An 18,886-nucleotide genomic window follows, 5' to 3' on the forward strand; every position below is an offset into this window, starting at 1 on the left:
ACTGGATAACCAAATGCAGCTGGGCCCTTGAAGGGAGGCTGCATCTCCTTTCTTGTGTTGTTTTAGCCATCTCAGGCTGTTTCATCATACCAGCAACCACTACCCCATTGCTCCTATCTAAATATCCTACATAATTTGTATTTTCTTTTTGGCTTTGTCTGTCAGCTTCAGTTGAAACAGATGCCTGTTAGGCCACAATGGCTAGTATGAATTTTGACTTGTGCAGTTCCTGTCCTTCAGTCTAGTGGTGGTAATTGCTGAGCTCCTTGAGCTACCATCTCAAAGTCCTGGTGCTTGGCACAGTTCTGTCACTAGGTTCATGAATTTGAGGTGGAAGATGTTGGCAAAGTCAGCTAGTTGCTACCTTTTATAGTCGAGGTGGAGCTTAAAAGAAAGGTGTTGAAAGTCGCTTACCTTATAATTGATGCATCCTTCAGTCTCCTCATGAGACATTGTCATGTGATCTTGCCTAAGTTTAGGTGATTACCGATTGCTCAGCGGTGTACTCCGTACACTATGAACAAATATCTAATGGAGCATATACTGGAGTGCCATGTCTCTTGCTTGGCAGTGACCCAGTTCTTAAGGCAGCTGAATTAGGACAGTCACAACTGGCTTGGTGTTGAAATATCTTCACATTATTTTTAATGCAATTTGGTGTTTAAAACCTCCAAAATACATCTGAATTGTTCTAAAATGTTCTTCTCATCTTTGCTTCCATAGTACCAGGATACAAATATGCAAGGTGTAGTGTATGAATTGAACAGCTACATAGAACAGCGCCTGGATACAGGAGGGGATAATCAACTACTTCTGTATGAACTGAGCAGCATCATAAAAATAGGTAAGAAGGAGGATCAGGTATCTCTGAGCTGTTACTTAGTATTAGTGCACAGCATATTTCTCATGTGATTTAATTAATAAAGACAAGTATTGATAATGGTGCTTTCTTTGGATGTTTCAGTATGAGCTTACTTTGCCTTCTGTCCCTCAGTGAATTCCTGACTGCACTTCAGTGATTTCATCTTTGGATAGTTTTTTATCAAATTGAAGAATTAGAGCCCCCCATTAAACGAACCAGAGTAGACTGGTCGTGATGGTGTTGCAGTGTCAACATTGAAAGTAAAATAAAACAATCTATTGGTAATATCGCCGCATACTTGAACCCCATTTGAAACAAACCTGAGATGTTACTGAAGGAGAACATGTCTTTTGTGTGATCTCTAATTACATTCAGCTGTTAACCGTTATTTTTTCCATCTGATGTAAATAACCTTTTGTGGAAAGAAAATGCTATACATGATCAAAAGTTTAGAAATAAAACAAACAAACAAAATTTCCTGATAAGAATGTAAGTGTAATTCAGTTTCTTTTTAGCCAGAGTGGATGTACTCAAATTTCAGTAGGAAGTAACAGTAGCTTTGTTCAGTATAGCTCTCAGCTCTTTAGAAAGGTTTTACTGATCCTACTACTTCATCATCTTGTAATGATGAATTCTGGTTTATATACATGGTGATTTAAAAGGACTGCATCTATTTACTGATTTTGCTTAAGTGGTTATTTGGATACTGATGTCTAGCAGACAGCAAATCAGACTGGATTTTGTTAATACACAGCAAACAAAAAGCTATAGGAGACAGGGTCTGCTATCTTTTACAATTTTTTTTTTTTTTCTTTTGTAAACGAGATGAGTTTGGGGTTTTTTTATACTATTTCTTTTCCAGTTCTTGCTTGTCTGGTAGCTCAATATGCTTATGTACTGCATCTGAAGGTTTTAAAAACTGAATGCAAATTACCATGCCCTGAACTCTTACTGCTTATACACAGTTGACAATAAGCAAGTAACTACACAGTGTTTTTTTTTCCTATTGTCAAAGAAATGCAGAAAGCCAGCTGATTTAATCACACACAAGTCTAATCATTCCAATGAAATGTACTAGATGGATTCTTGTGTTCATTCATAAAAAAATGAATATCAGATATGTGCATTTACTGGTTAGAATGTTTATTAACTGTTGGAAAGACAGACAAAGTGTCGAAGTCTATTGTGTAAAGCCAGATAAAATGTCCCTATTCCTCTATCCTCTTCTGATTTTGAGAGTTTTCATTTTAGCAATAAGTTATGATGGGTGGTTGATTTCAAACTTTTGAGATGTTAAGGAACTTGACTTTCCCTGTTTCACACAGCAATCTGAGTCTTTCACAAATCTGACAAATATGAACTTTCTAGTGTCAGTGTTTTTAATATGTGGCAGGTACAGAAAATAGAAACTGTTTGTTTTGAAACACATTTTTATGGCAATATTTGCAACATTTTATTTCGCCATTGTTTTCTGTCCTAGGGGAAAGACAAATATAGCATACCATCTTTGAATGGTATTTATTTTACTCATGGAAATTATAATGTTATCTGGCTGGTTATATTGTAAATGCATATTCTTATGTTACCTCTATACTGTCATATGAATTAATTAAAATTTACAGACGTTAGGCCTTGGAATAAAAATAAGATATTTTAAGACATTTCTAATTATCTTTTAAAATGTAATAAATGACAATGGGGAATATTATCTCATACCTCTAATTTTGTAGAGTCTGGAGAGTTTCAAATGACACAGCAACAGAACTTCACTTTTAGAATTGTAGATGTTTGTCCTAAATGGAACTGAATCTGTGGTTTCACCTCAGAGATTTTGTGTAAGTCCGATTTCCCCCTGGGAGTACAATTATTTCTTTTATTATTGCTTTGGCAGCTACGAAAGCTGATGGATTTGCACTATATTTCCTGGGAGAATGCAATAATGTAAGTACACTGGATGAAGATGCTGCTTTTCAGTAGTTACAAGTGCATTTTCCAATTTGACAATGATACTTTGATTTCATTTTACATGTCATTTAGCAGGAAATATTACCTGAGTGCTGCATAACACCTTTATGTTATCTTTATTTCTGTAAAGTAGAAGCTTATTGAACATACTAGTAGTGAAAAAATGTTTCCAGCATTTAGATCCTTGGCCTTTTACTTTTTTTGTAATGATTTAGGAGTCATGCTGTTGTTACTCTGACTGTTGCAGCTTAACTTGCGATTTAGCCCCGTTATTAATTGTCTTTAACAAACAGAAAACTCTTTGATTTAAACTCTGCATAGCCTGTTCTTTTCATCTAGTTAACTCTGAGGATTTGTTTTTTTGTTGTGTTTTTTTTTAATGCTGTCATATTTTCTGTTAACTGCCAGCTGCAACTTGATAGTGAGAAAATGTAAATTTTAGATGTAGATTTTAGTTAGCATAAAATAAATTGTAATTTTAAAATTTGCATATGAAGTCAGATTGTAGTGCAATAATTTGAATAACAGGGAATCCAATTTTTGCTGTTTTGTTATTTGGCATTTAGAACACATTTAATACTTTTCCTATCCAGAGTGATTTGTACAGTTACCGTTATACAAGACTTTGTAGTTATTTTGATTGGCTATCAAGAAGAAAAAGTAGTTTATACTTGTCAGTTCTGTCCATATAAAAACCACAGTTTGTCAGAAATGTTATATTTTTCATTGGTTCAAGAAACAAACTAAACTCTTCTTACTGAAAAATGATGAGAGAGGAAAATATTTTTCTTACTGTTTTGTTCCCTTACTTTACACAGCCAGCTTTAATAGTTTATTTTTTGTGTAGTCCATTATCCATTTCCTTTGCTCTTAGTGGCATAATTGAATTCAGAAAAAAGGGAAAGAATGACAATTTTGAAATAGTGGAAACAGGATTGAAGATGTACAAACCTGCAGGTGACTTGAGCCTTGTCTGAGAATATTTTTTACTTATTAAAAAACGTATTGCCTCATCTGAAGGACGTAGAAGCCTGCCCATACAGAAATTTCCTAAAAGAAGTGGAAGTGGGTTTTATATGTTTTTCATTTAATGATTATTTCGTCTAATGAAGTCCTGTAAATTGAGTTCTGTAAGTATGTAAATAGCATACATTTTTTAATAACCTTTTGACTGAGGGGTGTAATTCAAGTAACATGTTCACTTGTTGTGAATAGAATCTTCTCATTAGTAGGTGACAGTGTCCGCTGTCATGGGTGGGGGTGATACAGATGGTCACTGGAGCTTCCTTCTGCTGCCAGAGGCAGCGCTTGCTGGAAGTTCAGCCATCTGTGCATGCTCATGTCTAAATGTTTTGTAAAAGATGATAGTAAAATTAACTTTACATCTTGAGACCTAGAGGATTCTTACTGTGGTGAGTTTTTTCCTATTAGATTAGTGTGCCATAGTATGTATGGGTTTCCTCCCAATGTTCCGATGCTTTGAGGGCCTGGGCACTTTATGACCTTCTACATTTTTAGTTTTTGGTTTTTTTTTTTAATAGCCTATTAGGCAGTTGAATCTATTTACTTCCCAGTATAGCTTTCCTGAATAAAGTTCCAACTACTAAAAACACACATTGACTTTATTAACCACTGCTATGTAGCTGCATCTCCCAAAATGGAATGTTCTTCATGTAGTTATTATAGGGACTGATCCTAAGTCCTTTGAAGTTAGTGTGAGATTTTCCATTCACATTAGTGGGCTTTGGGCCAGACTCATATGTTTGTAGTCTTGTAACTAAATGGTAATGCATTAGCCTATTTTCTGTAAGAAAATGTCATTGAAAATTAATTTGGATATCTTTGTCTTTTTGAATATTTAATTTAAAGGATGTGTCCAAGTGAGATGAAGCAAATACCATCAATATATTTTTATTTGCTAAATATGTTTTTTTAAATGTGAGCAAAAAGATACTGTGTAGGATAAATGGGAGAAAGGAGCGAATTCTTTAAGCTGAAGTTCCAAAAGTTATAAAAATCCTTCTCATTAGTCTGGACAAAATAATTGCTGAACACCTATGGCTAGATATTGAAGAACGGCCTCTATTTTTTGCTGGCTTAATTTTTTGATGTTTGGTTTTGTGACTTAAGTTTTGCCAGTTCAGCAAAACTAATTTCCCGCCCCTCCCAATCTTAGCATTTGGCTTTTTGTTTGTTAGCTTGAGAAGTACACATGAATCTGCTGGTATTTATGCAGTCAGCAGCCTCAGGTTGCAGAACTAGACCTGTTGTAACAGTCATTTCCACCATGCTTTCAAAGAAATAATTTGTGCCTGAATACAGCTTTTCTAGAGTGTCTGTGTATGCCTTTTTGAGAATTAAATATTGGAAGGGAATTCTGTAAGAATGGAGGAATCCTGTGAATAAGTAGATACCTACTTTTTCCCAAATGGTTTTCTAATGTTTAGTGATGTGTATTCTGTTTATATTCTGTAAGGGAACTTAGGATCAAAACTGAAGCAAAGGCATTAATTTTACTTCGTTTCAGTTCCTGCTATAAATGTGTGTAGGTATAGTTGTGCTTGTTTAAAGAAATAGAAATTTGGGAATCCTGATGAGTGTTAATCTCGGCTAAGGAACATTTTTGCAATATGAGATTTCCATAACTGCCTTTAGCCTAGATTAAATAATGAGTTTCTGGACAGGATAGAAGATAACTTCCTTTTACAGAAATTCTAGATATTTACAAAATGAAAACTAGCAAATGATTATTACAGTCTGTGTGCTGCTGTTCCTAATATTGAGATAATTGCTATATCGTTTCTGTTTTCTTTTTCATGGGTTACTAAGAATTCATGTAAATTTTTCTTTAGTGCAGTATGTATTATGGGCAGCACTTCCCATACTGAAAACTGAAAATTTGTTTAATGAGAAGAAAAGTTCTAGATCAGCTGGTACTTTTCTTTTTGTAAAACATAGATGAATAGCTGGCTTTTAAAGGAGGACTTTGTTTTAGGAAAAAAACTTGTATGGAGTTTGACAGCACAAATGTGAGTTTTTTGAAATACTTGTCCACATTTTTTTTTTTAATGGACTTATTCTCTTTCTCTCTGTTGAAGTATAGAAAACTATATCTTGACTTTTTTTAGAGTTGGATAACAGCATAAGGACAAGGTAATTTTGGCTGACAGGTTGGGTTGAATGCCTTCAGGATCTTCACTTGGGTGAATTTGCTTAAAATGGAAGATGCCACACCAGTTGCAGGTTACACTGCATTTCTTTATGCGAGTATTACTCAGAATTGGTGCCAGAATGAGTGTGGCAAGTTCAGTGATTTTAGCTACTTTCTGGTTGTTGAAATTGCTTGGAAATGCTAGCACTCTTTGCACTCTTTGCTAAGGGTGTTCTGTTTCTCAAATAATTGCCTACAAGCAGGTAAGTACCACTTCCATGGTCAACTCCTTCCTTCCCCACAGGTTGCTCTGTATGTCAGAATCTTGTTTTGCATATGCTATACATACGGTAGAATGCATTGCAAAATACTCAGGTACTAGAAACAGTGCAGCTTCTGGGCAGACCTATGCCCATACTGGCTCTGGGTCTTGAACTGTCTCTCTGTCTAATAAATCATCTGTGTCGATGGGATAATGCAGTTATGCAAATAAAATTATTTACTTTTAACGTATGTTACAGCTATTTTGCAAATACTATTTAGTGGAGACTGGAAACACTTCCAAAACAAACAGGAATGTTTCACAACTCCCCAGCAAAGGAGTTTATTTCAGTTTTGTGTTTTATTCCTTATGAGGATGAATATATGGTTCATAATTCTCATTTTATGACTTTAATTAAACATAAACTTCAAACATGAGTTAAAGTTTTTGCTGAAATCCTTGTAGTGGATGTAGTGTGTGTGTAAATCAGTTGTTTAAGTATCATGCTAGCTGGGCATGGATTTAAGCGTGTAAGCTGACATCTTTACAAGACAGTATTTCTAAAACACTTCTCACAGCTACAGTTTCTAATGTATTATTATATTATCTGATTCTTCAGATGCTTCTTGCTTAAAGTCCTTACTTGTGTGATCCACCTCATGATTACATTGTGATTCCTACGTAGAGACGCATGACTTTGAATGTAATAGGCATACACTTAAAGTAGCTGTTCCGAGGTCTTGTGTTACTTACTTCCTGAAGCTGCAAATTGTGTTGACAAAGAGATCATCCTTCCTTCAGACAGAATTTTCAAATAGCTTTATTGAAAGAAATAATTATGTGAGGCCACAAATATGTGCACGTACTCTGTGCTTCAGGGTGTATTTTATTAAGCTATTCTAGAATTTCTGCTCATACAGAAATTGTTGCAGCTTGATTTGCAGTGCCACCTAGTGCATTGAGGGGGTGGGTGATTTGAATTACTAAGAACCGAGAAAAAAACGTGTGCCTGCTAAATGCCTCAGGGTCTTGTGCCAGGCTGAGGTGCATTATTTTGAGTATGTAGACATCTTCACTGAAATTTGAGTCTTTTAAACATGTTTCCAGGTGAAAGCCTTCTAGCTGCAAGTCAGTCCAGAAAATCTTGGTCTCTGTCCTTGAATTGATTCTAATATCATGTGCTCTTTATATATATAAAGTGGAAGAAATCTGTTGCTTTCTTACTTGCTCATGGATAATGATAGCAGAGAGGGAAAGCTGTTGCTGAATTATAGTGTCTTGAGTTTGAGTCAATAAATTATCAAACTGAAAGAAATCAGATAAATAACTGTCAATATATATTTTAGTGAAATTTTGTTCTTGTTTCATTTAATATTTGGGTAAGTGGACTTGTGGAATACGGTCATGATGAATATACTCTAGGTAGAATGCAGAACTGATTAGAAGACTAGACAGAGTTTAGTTGCTTGTGTTTCACTATAAGAATACCTGTGTATTCTAATACATATGTGTAAAATACCTGTCAGGAGGTGCTGATGGTATTGTGTTATGAGACTTAAGCTCCTGCTCCTCATCATTTATGAGGATTTTAATCTGCTTCACCTGTCAAGCATTAGAGTTTGAATAGAAAAAAAAAACAAATATGTGGGGCCAGGTTACGACAGGATGGGAGGATGAACATCAGAAATTTTTCATTGCATGCTTTTAGCTGTTAAAAGTGAAGAGTAATGAAGGTTTCTTCAGCCGCAGTAAAAGAGGTTCAAGGTAAATTACTTAATAATTTTGACAGACTATGTGCATGGCACCAAGAAAAGAGCACTAAAAGCCATGGTATTATGGTTTATTGGTTATGTACTAATTTTGTTATGTATCTGAAAGCCAAGTTTGTGTGTTTAGCTGTGAATTGAGAATGCTGTCATGTTGCTATCCCTCAGGAACTGATTACAGTGGACATCATTCTGAACTTATGTAGACTGGAAGACTTGTTAATACATTAGCATTTTAAAAAGAAATTAGAGATTAAATATATGTTTGCCTATACCTAAAGTGCCTATGAAATATGAAAGGGTGAATTTTGTTATAACTGTCTGTGTTCACCAGTGGTTGAACCTTTGTTACGGTTGTTGCAAGTTTTGGATTTTTCTTTTGTTTCAGTTTGGATTTTTTTAAGTACATCTTGCTCCCTGTTGTTATGTTAAGGCCATTAGTGGGTTCCAAGCCACACTGTCACATCAGTCAAAATTCATGAGGTTTTTTTTCACTTTATCAAAGTGAATCAAGAGATGAAACAGGAGGGAAGGAATAATTGTGAAGATTCTGGGCCCAGCTGGAACAGACAGCAGGAAAAGAAGCACCTTGTGCTCGAGGTTCCAACAAGGTATAGGAGGTTTTTGGTGTCAGACTTCAGTGTCCCCTGCCTAAAACTACATTTAAAGAAGTCCATCACCATATGGGACTTGTTGGAAAAAGATTGGTCATAGTGTAGTTGAGCTTCATGTAAATAAGGAGATCTGTCTGTGTTTGGAAACAGGTCAAAATAGGGAATTGAAGGATCTCTTGGGCCACTGTGTTCCAGAATGCATGAACCTGGAAGCTTTCAAAGGGTTTGCTCTGTGAGTGTTTGCTTCTTTTTTTTTTTTTTTTTTTTGGGAGGGGGGAGTTTATCAAGCCCAGAGTGACTTTCTCGCCTTGGTTGCCTTCTTCCTCCTCAGCAGCAGAGATATCAAATTCTGTGTCTACATTAGATATCTATAATTGCTTAACTTTTACCAGTCGATAGATCATGACATTACTGTATCATTAAAGATCTGTTCATGTTTACCTGTTTGTGATACTGACATACATTCTCACTGCAGGTGGTTACAGCAGAGAAAGATACTGTGAGCAGTGCGCAGGCATCCTGCTATCTCCTTTACCTTACTTTATCTGTATAGTGTTTGGGAAATTATGGGACTTTATATTCTCTCATTTCCTTTATTTATTGAATATATATTGTTTAAGTTGTGGTTGAAGCTCTCCTAGTTCTTTATTTTGATTATTAATTGCTGTTAGGTATCACTACCAAAAGTGCAAGCTGTTAGTCTCTTTCTGAAGTACATTGAGATTTCGGAGGAAAAATACCATGCATGTTCAGTAGAGCTGCTCCATGGAAGGAGTGTCTTTCCTTCTAACTGCATGAACATGAAATAAATACGCTCAAATGACTTGTCAGACCTAAAATACTATGTGGCAGCTCTATTTTCTCTTTAAAGGTAGTTTAATTCTCAGCTGTAGCATAATATTAGCAAAGGAATAACTGAATGAAAACCTCTTTTTCTTGTCTTGCTGAACTTTTTGAGGTTGTCTGACTCTCTGTTTAAATAACAGGACAAATATTGACTTACTGGTTTTGTCAGAATCAAGTGTTTTTCCTCACTAAATGAACTCAACTAAATGCCCTAACCATTGGACTACTGGTTTTGCTTGGATAGACTTCACTCTTGTTTTGGCTGTGAATTCTGTACTTTTCTTTGACAATTTATTTTCACCTCAGCATAAAGTTCAACTTCCTCCTTCCAAAATGCGATTCATCCATCACAGCTAATGTACCTTCTTCACCACAGGAGTACCTGCATCTGGTACATTATATTGCATCTCCTTAGTCTCTGAACATTTCTGTATGTTCTTTCTGAAATTGTTTAGTATGTTTTATAGTGTGCCTTTCATGTTTGCAGAATAAAGGAATTATCATTATGAGAGGATGCATCTCAGATCATTGTTTCATTTTCTGCAGCTGACAGTAGATGAATTTTCAGGTGCAAATTGTACCTGTAGTATTCCATGCTAGAAAACAGCCCCTGTTTAGTGATCTACTTGGTCCCATAGGGTCCAAATTGGTAACCGTTGATCTCTGAAGTTTGTCTTCTTTCTTTCACGCTTGAGTTTTCTTCATCTTGTGCTCCATTTGGCTCACTGAGCCATAGTGCAAGGCATTCTGTAGGCTGTGCAGTGAACTGTGAAGTTTATACTCAAATGGTAACTGGAGCCTTAGCTACAATAGCTATATTAATCAAAACTTTTTATTGTAGTTTTCATCTATAAAATGAGGATAACATTGCCACCCAGCTTATAGGGGAGCTGTAATAATGCATGGTTAGTGACTGTGACGTACTTGGAATACAATGGCATAATATTTAAATAATACCAATGCCAGTGTGAAGCTCCCTGCTTACTGCTAAGGCTCAGCTGAAGTCTTACTTAAACAGCTTAAAAGTTCTTCGTTCAGTCTTTCAAAGCAACATTGGTTTCTGAGCTACTGGAATCTGGAGTGCCTGTGCCTCTGCTTCTGTCTATTGTTATAGAAACCCTTGTGAATTATAAACATAGGAGAGAGATTAGTTGTAATTAATACTAATTATCATAACTGTTGATGCTGTAGAATCTTGGGAGCTTGACCCTTGTAGCAGCCCTAATGAAAGCAAAGTCTGATAATAAAAATAATCAGTACAAAGGAGCGGCACATAATGTGGCCTTTCCTACCGAGAATGGTAGTAGTACTTCATATGGTGGCAGTATCATTTACCTGTGGTATTATTTGTGTAAATAATAACAAAATAATAAAAATTTAAAAAAAAATCAATTTTCCTAGCAAGGAATGTTTCATCTTAGATCATATGGTTTAAGGTCATAATTTAAAATCATACAGCTATTTAGCAGTAGAATTACTAACTACAGGTGCTTTCTGTACATGTTCCTGGTCTTAAAAATTTATTTGGTGAAATAAGCTGCATCATTGATTATAGTAAATAAGAAAACACAATCTGCCAATAGAAGGTGGGTCTCTGAGGTGGTGCTTTAGCTGTGTTAATATTAGGAATGTATAAGGAAGGATGGCTCAATACCTTAGGACAGTAATCTGGAGTCTTGAACGTAGAGATTTGATCCCTGCTCTTCTATCACTACATGTAATCTTTGCTGTGTCATTTATTCTTCATGTGCCTGAATTAATTCCCTCTGTGTTTAAAGGGTAATAGCTCTAAGTGCTGAATAGGGTGTGATGGTGGTAAATTTTGAGAGTCTGTGGTCATCTGTAGCTTTAGGAGGCACATAAATTGGTGGATGTAATGAGACAAAGGTAGAAAAATTAAACAGAAGTTGAAACTTCTTGCTTGTAAAATGAATTGCTCCTGCTGATTGCATGGGAGACTGTTTTTTGTGGTTTTGTGATTTTAAAATTAGTTGTCACTAACAGACTATTGCTTTGCAGGTTGTCTGGGGTGGAATGATAAAGGAAAATTTTAAGGAGACTGTGATAAAGACATTGTTTTCCAGCATTTTACTGTTCCATAAAGTTTATTTTTCATCCAAAGATGAGTAAAATTTTAGATTTGAAGAGTGTTTGCCGTAAAGAGGGTTTACAGGTTTGACTTTTATGTTTAGTTTTCTGTTTGTAAAATAATGTTTGCAATCCCATTCATTCTCATAGTGTTATCTTTTTGTTATAGAACAATTATCAGATGTTTCTGGATGAGTTTAATGGTATGAATGTCAATACCTGACAATGGTATGAATTGTCAATACCTGACTTTTCAACAAACGGGACACTTTTAGGCAGGCAGCAAGTAAGATGTTGCTTCTAGTATAGGGGACATATGCAATCACTTGTATTTCAGGAAATACAGTGTTAGGATGATTTAGAAATTAGCTTTCCTTAGGATGAGGTAAATAAGAAATTTAAAGACATCTCTACTTTTTGAGTAATTTCTATTGAAATAAATGAGTGTATCCTACAAAACAAACAAACTAATCTATCTTTCTCTTGCAAGGTAATATTTTCTTTTGTGAGTCTTTATGCGGTGTACTGTGTGTTCAAGGTGCGCACAGTCCAGTTCTGATATGATGACTTGACCTCAGCAGAATAGTTATCTGCTCTCTGAATGGTGACTTTAGAGCAGGATTTCCTAAGATTCCAAAACAGTTAAGTGGAGTTCATCCAACTACTTCTCATTGTCAAAAGCTGTGTTTCTCTATATTACCTCCTTTAGCCAATCCTTTACACTAAGTAGGTAGCACAGTAACTCTGTAAAAGTAACCATGCTTTCTAATTGCATTCTTTTATTTTTTTTCTTTTTTTTTTTCCTTCTAACTAGAGTCTGTGTGTATTTACACCACCAGGAGCTAAAGAAGGACAACCACGGCTCATTCCTGCAGGGCCCATTGCACATGGCACTACAGTATCTGCTTATGTAGCCAGATCCAGAAAAACGTTGCTAGTAGAAGATATTCTGGGGGTAAAAAGCTTTCTTTTTAATGAGATGATTATAGCATGTTTTTAGAATGAATGGTTTAATACTGAAATGTTTATTGAGCTGAATGTATGACAATAGAATTTACATCTTTCTTGCTACCAAGAAGATAAAGCTGAGTTTGGATTGGCTTGATAGAATAATTTCAGAATATCTCATTTATTTTTTTTTTTTTATTTCAATATTTTTTTGGTTGCCAGATAAGGGAAGTAATGGAGTAATAGGACCATAGTCACTTGGAGAGAAAAAGAAAACACCCAAACTGTCAAAACTCCTGTCCTTCTGGTCTTGAAATACTCAGTGTGCTAATCCCAATCAAGATGGCTTCTATACAGTCAACCAAAGTTTGATATAATGCAGAGCTCACACTGACAGGAATGTCAGTCAGAATTCTGTTTATTAGACAGGCTTTTGATCTCTGCTTACACTAATGTAAAGCTACAATACTTAAAATATCGGTAGACCTACATGAAAGGCACACTAATGTAGATGGTATCAAAATCCAGGCCTTTGTCCATAAAAGGGTTCAGAAAGTCCTGAGGTGATATTCTGATAAATCTTGGTACTCTGTATGTCTATCCTTTTCATTTTTTATTTTAAACTTTATGCTCTAGTCACATCTATACAATTGTATAAAACTGGTATTTAAACTGTACTTTATGAGGACGCTTTATGATCAACTGTGTAGGTTATGAGAACACCAAGGAAGTTTAAATTCTTTCCTCTTTTCAGTGTTTTCTGTCCTTTGAGTTCTGTCCAGAAAAACAATCTTTGGATACTGTGGCCAAAATTGCACATTGCTGTCTCTATTTTAAAAAATGTCTGTTACAAAAATGTATGACCTTTATTGGCAAAACTCAGGCTATAAACAAAATACCAAATGCCTAATATAAGTACACTTAAGCAGAACCACAAATGCAAAAGGCAGAAGCCGCTTTTCCCTGTAGTAACAGTGCTTTCTCTGGACTATATAGATTTTATATGTTTCTAGTGTTTTTCCAGTCACATATATGGCTTGTTACTGGCAATTTCCAATTAATATCCTTATATCCTTGTATCAAGGCTTGTATGTTTTGGTTTTACATTCATAATAAACTCGGTGAGGGGGAGGTAGTGAGGAGGGCGTTCAAACTTCATTAGTTTACACTATCAGTGGATTGTTGACTGAACAGGGAGATTCATTTGGGTGACATGGTTTGCCTTCATCTGATTTTAGGAGCATCTCAACATTGTGAGAAAAGTGCTTACAGATAGACTTGCCAGCCATGTCTGGGGGGTGAAGGGACAAAATTAAAACATGGAAGCAGGAGGCTCATGTTGCAAAGTGCTTACCACTCTCCTGTGCCTGTCATTTGTTCCTAGTGGTTCAGATTGATTGTCATTTTAGTAATTAATGTAGAGATTACTTGCTGGGGTTTTTTTTAAGAAAGAAGAGATTTTAATCAGCCTTGAAGGAGTATCTGTCTTAGCTAAACACAGCCTGTGGGGAACATCTGGTGCAAATCAAGTACTGAAGGACTGATGTTCAACAAAGTGGGTCTCCCACATTTCACATCAGCTAGTTACTGCCTTAGTAATTGTAACATCCAGGTGGTTTCTCGGGTGTTTGTGAGTTTTCCTACATGGGGAACTAAAGCTTTGGACATTCCCTGTGTAGATTAAAAGTTATGAATTTGGGCCTTTTATAGCAGCTGGTAGGATTATTTTGCCATTTGTTCTTATAACTTTTCCAATGGTTTATTCAGGATACATAAGCAAGAGGAGGAAGATTCTTACTCTCAAGTATAATTTTGGGGGACACATTTTCCTCCTCAGTGGTTGGTTGAGGGTTGTAACTTTGTATAACAGAAAGCCTTAGACTGAGGTTTCAATTTTTGTTCTCTTGCAAGCGCTGCTGTCTCCTTCAGAACCCTGAAATCTGAACAGTCCACTTGATTACAAATGCTTTGGGTTTTTTTTTTTGGGAAAAGGGAAGCGGATGAGGTCATGTTGTTAGTTTGGGTTTTTACTTAATCTGGACTGGTATTAGACTGGTTTGGCTGCCTGTGAGATCAGAGAAAATGTATTTTAAAAACAAACCTAAAGCTGCATCCAATATCACAGCTAATTCTGACTTTACATCAATAAGGTTACCTGTAAATGTAAATTAATGCTGACTTTTTATAGCTTTTTTTTTGTAGATGTCTTAATACTGTCTGTAAATTGTGCTAAGAGGTTTAGTGAATTTTACCATTTTCCTGCAGATTTGATCAGCCAGGAGGGGGAGAAAAATGTCAGTGTATCTTTCATGTTAATGTTGTGACAGTTACGTTTTATCACTTTATGTTTACATTTCCTAGGATGAGCGATTTCCCAAAGGTACTGGACTGGAATCAGGGACACGTATCCAATCTGTTCTGTGTTTGCCAATTGTCACTGCAATAGGTGATCTAATTGGTATCCTGGAGCTTTACCGTCACTGGGGCAAAGAAGCCTTCCACCTTAGTCACCAAGAGGTGAGCTCATGTCTGGCCTTTTCCCACTTCCCCGCAATGGTCAGCACTTCAGGATCCCCGTTCCCCTGCAACGCTCTTCTCTCACTCCTTTCATGTGTTTTGTACTTTTTTTGTACTTGATTGATAATGTTATTTATTGAAAAATAAAGCAGTGATTTGTATTCTCAAGAGATAAAATGAACATATTCAAGTACAAGAACACAGCAAGAATTTTGCCTTGTGTTCTTTTGTGGCAAAATGAGTTCAAGATTGCTTTATTGATTGTAAACTCAGTGCAGAGTTGTTACAGAAGTTTATGCAGGAGCAGGCGAATGAAATATAAATGTAAATCAAATGTCAAAACCCGAAATAACTTCATGTAAAAAGGATGCTGACAAGTTATCCCAAGTCTCAATTTTAATTTTCCAGCAAGGCTTTATTTTGCAGTATGGAAAGATTTGGGTTTTTTTTAGTGGTCTTTTTTGGTGTGGCTTCCCAAGTGAAGGAGCCCTATTGTAAAACGTAATGTTGCAACATTGTAGCACAGTGTAGTAAGTCTCAATCCTAGGGAGGGGAAAGTGATTTTATTTTAGAACAGAAGAGAAGCAAAGAGATTTCATGTGTTTGTATTCACATTCTTAAACTTACAGACACCAAGTTGTATGTGTCCAGGAATCACACACAGAGATGCACATAGTCTTTCCAGGGCCTTTCGCTGAATGCTGGCTGTTGAGTCCTTATGTCTCATGGTTTCTTCCTAGGTTGACAGCCATGTGCTGGTTTTGGGTCAGCCTTTTCTTTAGCTTTTATGAGCTGGCATCTTCTGTTTCTCTAGCCTATACTATCTTTTTGAGTGTCAAGATTTATTCACTGTACTTTGTTTCCTGACCTAGATGTCCTTAGAAACAGTATGTGGATGACCTACTAATCTAGGTGCCATTCATAAAGCTCTCTTCTGACTTTTTTTTTTCCTTCCTTCTGAAGCTTTTTCATCCCAATATTCATAACCATCTTACCATTTCCATGACTGTGCTTTACGCTGCATGGTTTATTGTATTTTTATAAGGCCTGTGTAACTGCTTTGCTTATATGTGTCCATTTATCAAACCAAAGTTATGAGTTGTTAGCCAAGTACAAACAAATCTGCTAATGGAGAAGATGTCTCAAAGGCTATCACTGTATTAGAAGTGTTGTAAGTGCATCTTGGTTCTTGTGTCTGGGTGAGGATCCTTGTTATGTCCCGTCTACACATTAAGAAAGTTCATACATTAGGACAAATGTAGCATTCTTTTCTCTCTGTACCCTTCCCCAGAGAAGGGAGCCTGAACACAGAGATTAGGACAAAATGGGGTGAGTTCTAGCCATGTCTGTTGTCTCGACAGTGGTACTAGATGCACCATGGGACCATGTAGCTGGGCTGAACAGGAATTATTCTTGTGAAAAGAACAGAAAATGTGCAGAAAGAGACAGTAAAACCAGCCCTTCCAAGAGAGGAAAACCTAGCAATACTTGTCAACCGTATATTCCATTTATCAGTAACCTGAGTAGCCTAGCATACATGTGATGATCATACATGTGTGTTAGTTGGGCAGTCAGTGTTGCTTCAGCCTCAGTGTTATACCTGATATTTTTCTACCAGATAAGTAGAGGTCATGGTAAGGAACTGGATTAATATGATGGTGACAGTGTCCCTGCTCCCAGAGCAAACAACAGGTATTCATACAAAACCAGGCTTCATTAATTCTCCTGCTTATATACAATGTTTTTATTTTTAAAAATTGTTTTATTGCATTAATCAATCTGCAGTTCAGGTAGGTCTCAGACATGCATCGTTATGTGTAAATATGTGTCTTTTCTGCCATGTGAAATACCATCTGTAACTGAAGTTCATGAATGTACTGCTAGAAAAAGACTGGCTGCTAAATAGAAGTATTTTATTAGTAAATTTTAAAAATTTAAAGGTCACTTTCTGAGTGTTCTAAAGCATTCTTTTCATTTTCAGGTTTCAGAAAGTCTTTGGATACCATTAGCAGTTTTTATAAAATGAGTACAATGTGTTCTGTTTTGTGGTGGGGGAAGTACTTCAGGAGGGTATGCAGCAGCAGCCCTCTTGTACTTATGTCCTCTGTGTTCCTATAAAGCTCCCGTGTTTCAAGGACAGGAGATTATTCATGGTAGCGCATCTTAGTTAACTGCAGTTTACATGCCATTTGTTTGAAATGTTGCCTGGAAACTGTCATACTTAAAACACTAGTCTTGGCTGAGGGATCAGGTCTGGTTCTTCTGCCACTGAAATGGTAATGATTGAATCAGTGCCTGTTTGCAGCTGGAAATAGCTGTGGCTCAAGAGATACAGCCCCAGAAAGCTGTTGTGGGATATTTTATTTCTATGGCAGATGCCTTTCAACAGTGTACATAATGTAATTTTTAAAGCCCTTGGCTTATTAGACGTTTATTTTGATGTTGTATTTCTGAGCTGATGGGTTCACAATACTGCTTCTGAAGAGCATTTGTAAGCATTTTCTGGATACTGATTTTGTGACTGAATGCGCCTTACTAAAATTGAAACACTTGCAAGTATACTGAGACTTCCACAAAATAACCATCTTCCTGAAGCCTGTCTAAAACAGCTCAGTCAATTTACTTAGCAGCTGGATGGGAGAAGACAAGAACATTTTTAAGGTTTCTTCAGAGTTAGTTTCTTCTCTTTTGTTTCAGGTTGCAACAGCAAATCTTGCATGGGCTTCAGTAGCAATACATCAAGTACAAGTAAGTGTGAGTGTTTTTTAATTTTTTTTATTGTGTAGCCCTTCTGCCAGAACTTGACTAGCAGGAACATGGATAATGATCAAATTTAAGTGGAGGTTACTATTAGAACATTGATTCAAGCCCTTCCTTGAACGTGGGAAAGATACACTAACATTTCAGTGTTCATTATGCTGGTTTTCCTCCCTTGCAACTGTGGATCAAAACAAAGACAAAACCCCAAACCAAATCCTTAACAAAGCAGTTAAATAATTGTTAAAGCAGAATTATAACACCTTTGCAGATTTTTTTTTTTTTAGGGAACTGCTAGGCTAACTGGTTGCTTTTCTTCTGATTTGGTAATCTGTTTGAGATTATTAGGTGCTGCTGGCTAAGCCTGCTTTAAGCAATCCTTACTAGCTGCTTCATGGGCCTGTAACTACTCCCACGAAGGATGCTACATGCTGTCCATAGTCGGGTGCTTAATGAAGCTCCACACAGTGCAAGCTGCTCTAGTAAACCCCAGCAGCTTTGCTAATAGGTTTTATTACTTCAGCTAATAGAAGACAGCAACTCTGACGCAAAACATATTCTGTCAACTCACAGAAGATGCCAAAATAGATTCTTCTGTCAATTTGCAGGAAGAAATTCATGGCATGCTTTTTTTCAAGGTGTCTTTCATACATTTGACAGAAGACTTTCTGAAAGCTTCCTGCTTTGCTTTTCTAGGGTCTGGTATTCAGTGCTGAAAGTCATTAACTTTGGGATGATCATTCAGCCAGTTTTACTTAGGCAGAACTAGCTGGCATATACTATTGTATGCCAGTAGAATTATGTGCAGTTGTAGCTTCACTTCATGAAAATGACTCCTTCTTAAACCAAGAAGTCTTTCACACCTAACAAAATAAGGCAAGTTTAGTTTAAGCCTGTTCAGTGGTCATTTTTATTTCATAGAATCATAGAATGGTTAGGGTTGGAAAGAACCTTAAGATCATCTAGTTTCAACCCCCCTGACATGGGGAGGGACACCTCACAGTATTTGTCTCCCTTCTGCTAAGCAGAAGGCTTGCCTTTGTTCCCTGACTTTTTGCTTAAGAAGAATGCAAGAGTTTTGATCTGGCGTTGGGCTGTACCTGACTCAGC

At 36.4% G+C, this 18,886-nt stretch overlaps 1 protein-coding gene across 7 annotated transcripts in view; it reads left to right on the forward strand.

Annotated features, from left to right (window-relative positions):
- PDE10A (phosphodiesterase 10A) overlaps nucleotides 1–18,886 on the forward strand; it is a 369,917-nt gene that overhangs the window by 307,490 nt on the left and 43,541 nt on the right. For 6 of the 7 annotated variants that reach the window (XM_062641801.1, XM_062641799.1, XM_062641796.1 and 3 more), the window contains 5 exons: nucleotides 724–844; nucleotides 2,754–2,803; nucleotides 12,369–12,509; nucleotides 14,864–15,019; nucleotides 17,717–17,767. In XM_062641801.1, coding sequence (XP_062497785.1) covers nucleotides 724–844; nucleotides 2,754–2,803; nucleotides 12,369–12,509; nucleotides 14,864–15,019; nucleotides 17,717–17,767 — 519 coding nt within the window. The remainder of the gene's footprint in view (nucleotides 1–723; nucleotides 845–2,753; nucleotides 2,804–12,368; nucleotides 12,510–14,863; nucleotides 15,020–17,716; nucleotides 17,768–18,886) is intronic. The other variant, XM_062641797.1, reaches the window with a different exon arrangement.

Source organism: Pezoporus occidentalis, unplaced genomic scaffold, assembly GCF_034315485.1.
Source record: "Pezoporus occidentalis ecotype Australia unplaced genomic scaffold, CSIRO_AGI_Poc_V1 ctg7, whole genome shotgun sequence".
In the NCBI taxonomy this organism is placed as follows: Eukaryota; Metazoa; Chordata; class Aves; order Psittaciformes; family Psittacidae; genus Pezoporus; species Pezoporus occidentalis.